Source organism: Euphorbia lathyris, chromosome 10 (genome assembly GCF_963576675.1).
Source record: "Euphorbia lathyris chromosome 10, ddEupLath1.1, whole genome shotgun sequence".
NCBI classification, from domain to species: Eukaryota; Viridiplantae; Streptophyta; class Magnoliopsida; order Malpighiales; family Euphorbiaceae; genus Euphorbia; species Euphorbia lathyris.
Window position 1 is genome coordinate 64549945 of NC_088919.1, and position 7486 is coordinate 64557430.

General features: G+C 34.9%; 1 protein-coding gene across 1 annotated transcript; it reads right to left on the reverse strand.

Moving 5' to 3' along the window:
- Positions 1-2323: 2323 nt before the first annotated feature.
- LOC136207937 (bifunctional nitrilase/nitrile hydratase NIT4A-like) lies at positions 2324-5839 on the reverse strand. The gene is made up of 5 exons (XM_065998788.1): positions 5286-5839; positions 5034-5186; positions 3388-3681; positions 3069-3314; positions 2324-2978 (listed from the first exon to the last, which is right to left on the reverse strand). The coding sequence occupies exons 1-5, from the start codon at positions 5761-5763 to the stop codon at positions 2794-2796; spliced, it is 1356 nt and encodes a 451-aa protein (XP_065854860.1). The 5' UTR covers positions 5764-5839; the 3' UTR covers positions 2324-2793.
- Between the last annotated feature and the right edge of the window lie 1647 nt (positions 5840-7486).

Here is a 7486-nt window from a genome sequence, read left to right on the forward strand (position 1 = left end):
AGTTTTGAATATGTAATAGTTTATGCTTTTCCATACTAGTTTGTCTACCGAATCAGATTCAGTCGGATTCGGGTCAGGTTTAACAACACTGGTTAATTATGTTATTAGTTAATCACGTCAGTTTTGTTAATCTTGGCCACCTAAAAGTTCAACCTAAAATCTAAGGATTAAACTCTTGTTTGGGGTAATTTTTATAAAAAATTACCACATTGTTTTCCAACCAGGGTTAAATATTGTAGTAATTTTTTAAATTTTTTTACTCATTAGGGCGCCGTAGGTCCCGTAATGAGTTAGTGGCTAAATAACAAAAAAAATATACGTTATTGAATTTTTATTTTATAAAAATTTGATTAAAATTTAAATATAATTTTACTTGGAAATGTTAGAATTAAATTTGCACAATTTCATACGATAGGATTAAATCTGTACTTCACTTGAAACGTTACGGTTAATATTTAGTGCATTACTAACAAAAAAAAAATATTTAGTATATTAATAACGGAGTAAAATATTTTAGACATTTTCAAAGAAATTGTGATTAATTTATACGTAACAGGTTTAGTTTTTTGAAACTGTCTAAAATATTTTACTATATGATTAATATAGTTACGAAAAAATGTATAAAACTGATTCAATTTATCGACAAACTGGTTTAGAAGGTCTGGCGTGGCTAAATAACAGTCAAACAAATTTTGTTCAAATTTTCGGTAGCGTATGGTTAAAATTGATCTTTCTAAAATTTGCACAATTTCATACATTAGGGCTAAACTTGCACTTCGCTTAAAACGTTAAGGTTAAATATTTAGTACATTACTAACAAAAAAAATAAATATATTTAGTGCATTAATAACATGGTACCTTGAGGTTCATTCCGTTAGCAAACACATACCAAATTGACTAACGGTGTTAAAAAAAAAAACTAAAAAAAATAGAACAAAAAAACTAACGACCTAGAGCCTCTAAAATACAAGAGCTGCCCCTGCTAGCAGATAATGTCATAACCTTGCCGGTTAGAGTAATTGGACGGAATGAGTTATTCAAAATATAAACGGGTAATGTTATAAATAGCTACGATATTATTTTTTTGACAAAATATCTAAAACTGCACAAACTACAAAATCCTATTTGCAAGTTTTTAAACCACGGTACCGTGTTTACAAAAAGGTTAAACCTTAGTCTTTTTTGTATTTTACTCTAATAATAATATAATTGCTAACTCTTTCGTCTTCTCTCCAAATTACCCTAAAGTTTGATTTTATTTGTTTTTTCTTCGTTCAGTCAAAAATTTATTTCAATTAAAAATAGAATATAAAAGTGGTCTAGAACTTTTAAAATACCGGAGCTGTCCTTCATGCGGATAATTTGATACTCTTATATTTTAGGGTTTGAACAGGATGAGTAATTCAAAAAATAAACGAGTAATGTTAATGTCACGTTCGTGTCTAAATTTTTTATCTATGAGAAAAAAAGTTTGGTTCGTTATCCTGTTTTCCGTTCATATCCGATGCCGTTTAGGGTCGGATGTGATAATTAATTTCATAACCTTACCCATCAGAAGACATAATAAAAGAGGTAATGTGAAATATATATTATACTCTAAAAAAATATAAAATTCACAACATATATAATATAAAAATAATTTTTAATATAAAATAAAAATTAATAAAAATCATATATTATAATTTTATTTTTATATATTATTGTGATGCCACTGCCAACTATTGCTGCTTTCACTCCATTACGGTGTCTGCACCACGGTAATGGGGTAAAACAATTAACTAAGGTTTAAAAACAGTCCCAACGAAATAATTTTTAATTATACCTAAATAAAGAATTATTTTTAAAATTAATACCATTTAGGAGTTTAACCCAAAATGAATTTATTTTCCAATTAGTAGGTCAATTCTAACCCAATCGATTATTTTACTAAATTCGTATTGTGTTAGGGTTTTCTTATTAAATTCGTAGTGTTACGTTTGTTTCGTATTGTCAGGTTGCGTGTATAACTGTCAACTCTAGCAAAATTTAATTTACATTTCATAGCCACTGATATTTTCAGCATTCTATTAGTAAAATAGAGTATTCATACATTGCCCAAACTTTTTTAGACATTTGCATTTCAATTTCTACCCGAAACCAGCACGAAGTTGCAAATGCTCGAAACCTAGACATTTGCATTTCGATTTCTACCCGAGCTTTATCTACAAGAACTATATAAAAACCAGCAAGAACTTGCAAATGCTCGAAACCTAGACATTAACATTTCGATTTCTACCCGAGCTTTATCTACAAAAACTGCACAAAACCAGCAAGAAGTTGTAAATGCTTGAAACCTAGTCAGTTGCATTTCGATTTCTACCCGAGCTTTATCTACAAAACTTAAAAAACCAGCAAGAAGTTGCAATTGCTCGAAACCTAGACATTCACATTTCGATTTCTACCCGAGCTTTATCTACAAGAACTTTACAAAACCAGCAAGAAATTGCAAATGCTTGAAACCTAGTCAGTTGCATTTCGATTCCTACACGAGCTTTATCCACAAGAACTGCACAAAACCAGCAAGAAGTTGCAAATGCTTGAAACCTAGTCAGTTACATTTCGATTCCTACCCGAGCTTTATCTGCAAGAACTGCACAAAACCAGCAAGAAATTGCAAATGCTTGAAACCTAGTCAGTTACATTTCGATTTCTACCCCGAGCTTTATCTACAAGAACTGTACAAAACCAGCAAGAAGCAAAATCCTAGCATGTCGTTGCGATGGCAAGTTTCGAGAAGATTGAGCAAAAATCATCTTAAGCAACCAAGTCGCTTGAGAGCAGCTCTGGACCTTCCTTCACTTCTACACTAATCAAAGATTGATCAGCTTCACTTGCTGTGCAATCATCACGGTTTTGGTTGAAACTGTTTGGAACTACACCGTTGAAAATGCTTCGAACTACACCAAATTCGGTCTTAGCTTTTTCGATTGCTGGAATATCTGCAATAGTAATTAATCTAAGATTGATTTTCTACACGAACTAGTATGCGAGTTTTAGATCAGTAGAATACAGTGTAGTGTTAATCATACCTAGGTCCGCCCAGACAAGGCATTCGCCTTGGTAATTAGGTCCGGCCAATACTTTTCCGGATGGCGAAACAATAAGACTACCTCCAGAGCATTTAATATCTTCTCCTTGCTGGAGCGGATAGTCTTGCCAACAGTGAAACTGGTTTGCAGAAAGCACAAAGCAGCAACCTTCAATAGCTACATGAATCATCGACGCCTTCCACGCTTCTCTTTCATCAGCAGAAGGCGCACAATATAATTCAACGCCTTATTAAACAGCAATCAATTAGTTTCACACGGAGTTTGAAAAATGAGAAATTCGACAACAATTAGTAATTACCGTTAGCATATAATTCACTACGGAGAAACGGGGATTTGTTATCCCAACCAGTGAGACCACCAATGTTGCCAATGGAAGTAGGAAATACATGCAATGGCAATTTCTTCCCGGAATGCCAAATTGCAGTTTCGGATGGCGATAGCATTTGCTTCCGCTGCTTTCCAAGGCGGTCGCCAGTGGAACTGAAGAACACGAGTGTACTAAAGAGAGAAGATTTAGTTCTCTCCACCACTCCCATTACTAAGTGAACTCTATACTTAGCAGCAACTACTGAAAGCCTATCAGTTTCCGGACCTGTTCAAACACATCTCATTTCCAAATTGGCCAATTCAAAGATAAAAATGGGGGATAAAGTACAAATGTGCCCTATGGGACGGGACCAGTACTGGTCCCTTCCACTCAGATGATGCCACATCATCCTAACTGCTGATGTGGCATCATCTGAGTGGAAGGACTAGTACTCGTCCCGGTCCACAATAGAAAGTGCACATATAGCCATAATGTAAGAAATGTAAAAGTTTATCCTTATCGTGTCCAATTTGGAGCAATATTAGACCTTAGTGCAGATATACTCCTAACGTAAGAAATGGTAAATTTTTGTCCTCTATTTTCAATGTGGAGCAATTTTCAGCCCAGATATTGACAAAGTCAACCTTTGACGTATTACACTTTTTTTGCCCCTTTCAAGCCAAAAGCGACATCGTTTTAGTCGGGATTTGGGCAAAAAAAGAAAAAATACATTCATTCATCTACTGAGAGTGCAATCAACATGCGTGAATAACGATGAAAGGGTGGACAAGGATGGTTCTCAACAACCGGGGATGCATCGACATCTTGTGTCCCAGTCTTCGCCTCTAGACCCAGGTAATCGTCCCGTTTTATGGGTTTTGTTATTTGATCCCAAAATTATACCATGCGATGTTATCTAGGGTCAAAATTGATCCGTGTTGGAAATAAAATCTTACCATTTCTTAAGTTTGTGTTAAGAGTAGGCAAAAAGCATTATAAGACTTATTTTATTTTTTATTTAGATAAGTTAAGCTCCTTATCTTTTATTTTTTTTATCACATTTAGCCACTGATGACTACAAAAATCAGCTTTGAACATAAAATTCAGTTAACATATTGTTATTCATTTCAAGTATGTTTGAAATTTGTATTTTTCACAATAAAAAATATTATTTGAAACACAGTAGAAATGAACAATGCACTTTTAAATGATAACTAAAAAATCAGCTTTGAACATAAAACTCGATTAACAAGAGTGTTTTTCATTTCAAGTACTTTTTCAATGTAAAAAATACCGTTTCAAAGACAGAAGAAATGAACAATGATTAGGGCTTAATAAACAACAAACAACAACAAAGCCTTAGTCCCGAAATGATTCGGGATCGGCTAACATGAACCATGTACAAACCCGTAAAATCAAGTCGTGTCAGAGAATACATAAATTCTCTACATGCACCCGGTCCTATCCACTATCATATTTTCCTCCATCCCCAATGATTACGGCTTAATATATCCAAATAAAAAGTTAGGGGCTCTTTACTCAAGAGTATATATGCATTCCCAAAAAAAAAAGTTAGGGGCAAATTTGAACTTAATCCCGAAAAACAGAAGCTTAATTTTGAAGGGATGCGATCAAACCAGGCACATCGACGGCTGAATCACGGTACTTTTTCTGATCATCACCGTCAAATCTCATCATAAGCCGTGGATAGCCGCCGAGAAATGCTTCTGGAAACACCACCAACTGCGACCCATATGAAGCTGCTTTTCCAACCAGTCTCTCTGCTTTATCTGTTCACAAATACAACAAAAAATTCTTCTAAGATTTTGATTCCAAACAAAGCATACAAGATAAAATCACAATCAATTCATCTCTTAAGTTTCTAGTACCTAATGTAGCAGGAGTATTAAAAAATAAGGTCGACGCCTGAACCACAGTAGCTCTAACCCGCCGTCTAGGAGCCGGAGCCGGAGCCGGAGCCGGAGCAGGAGCAGGAGTCGAAGCAGAAGAAGAAGCAGAAGCGGAGGCGAGGCTACCGGTGGTGATCCCGTAGTCCATGCAGAGGGGTTTTGAAGCAGATTTGCGAATCGGACGATTCCGAGTCGAGTTAGGCGGTGTAGGAGCGGGAACGAGTTGAGGTCGAGCTTGATGAATGAGCCAGTGGAGTATATCGGCATCGTAGCGGAAACCTAGTTCCTGTCTGAGTTGGAAAAAGGCTGGGTAGCAGGAGGATGGTAAGCGGACCTTTTTTTGTTGAGGGATGGGACCGTCGCCGGTGGAAGGACGGCGGGGATTCTTATTTTGGGGGTTTTGAGTGGGGTTAGGTTCAGCATTGTCAGATGATAGGTTAACTTGTATTGTCTCCATTGATGTATAAGCTTCAGTTTTTGAAGTTGTTCAGTTTGGAATTTGGGAAAGGAGAGGGTTTATGGATAGTTTCAATAGTGTGAATAATTTTAACTTATTAGTATGACATCTTGAGTGGAGTGGCGAACACAGTATTGCTCGGTTGGGTTAATTTTACACGTGCGTTCGTAATTTTTTTTTTTTAAATCGAATTTGTTTAATTTTATTTATATATGCGTATTATAATTTGAATGGTTAAAAACCAATTTTTAAATTTTATTGTACAATTTTTCAAAATTAAGCTAGATTTCGTTTAATAATCCTAACATGTAAAAAAATTTGGATTTAGGGAGGGTTAAACAGGTAAAAAAAAATAAAAAATTTTGATTTCAAAGGGCCTACTATGCAATTTCTTTTAATAATTTGGATTTAAGGAGGGCTAAAAACAACAACAACAAAGCCTTAGTCCCGAAATGATTCGGGTCGGCTTAAGGAGGGCTAACAAGCAAAAAAAAAAAAGAAATTAGAAAATTGGATTTAGGAAGGCCTAACATGCCAAAAAAAAAATTAAAAAATTGGATTTAGAGAGACCTAACAGGTAAAAAAAAATTAGAAATTTGGATTCATAGAAACCAAACAGGCCAAAAAATAAGAAATTTGGATTTAGATAGGCCTAACCGGCCCAAAAAAAATTAGCAATTTGGATTTAGGGAATACCTAATAGGCCCAAAGTATTGAAATTTTGGATTTTGGACAAGCCTAACACGTAATGGGCCATTTTGGGGGGCTAATTCAACACCCCGGTAAAAAAAAATTGAGACAGGGGGGCCGAAACTACCCGGAGTCAAGGTGGTTCGGGCGGCCAGAGGGGCCCGGACCCCTCTGTCTACGTCCTTGCTTGGGTCCTAATAAGGACAAATTATTAGGAGTAGCTGATTCTCCATGTCAAATAGAAGCAACCGATTCATTTGAATATAGATCCACATGTATTACAAGAGATCCTACTATTTTTAAAAAAAATATTAGAAACACTCGATTCTCTGTATCAACTAGTCTATGCTTATTAGAAGTTCTATTTAATTGAGTAAACTAGTCTATGCTTGGAAACAGAGCACAATTATACCTAACGGTGTCTCCAAATCCAAAGTGTTAAAAAAATTATAAGTATAATAAAAATAATCACTCATTTGAGTTTCGATATCTTAGTACAAGAATACTTTTGTTCTTCAACTATCTTGACTCTGCTTGTGTTGAGAAATCAAGTTTGTTATTTAGTATTATAATAAGCAGATTGTGCACTCAAGCTTGTGCTCCAGTTCTCCAAATTATATTTTGGTTCTGTTGTGTAAAATATCTGTTAAATAAATTAATACTATTTTGACAACGTTGTTTTTAAACCTTAAACATCTTCCATTCCATACCTACACCCTAACCCCATTACATATGTGAAGAAATACCTCTTGATTGATTGGAAAACTTGGATAAGCAATGTATTTTAGATACTTGTGCAAGCTTATGGTACATATAGTCTAGTTTAGGCCAAGGAGTGACAAACACCAACCTCAAAACACTAACTAAAACACTTATGTGAATGAGCGAACACATGTGCAAGTAGGATAATTGAGAGTCTGTTTCAATGAATCAGTTTCATTGGAAAATCTTGGGAAGCTATGAAAGTAAGAAATTTTTGAATCCTAGTGATCCTTGCTAATTTTCTAAAAGTTAAATATTCATTCTTGTTATT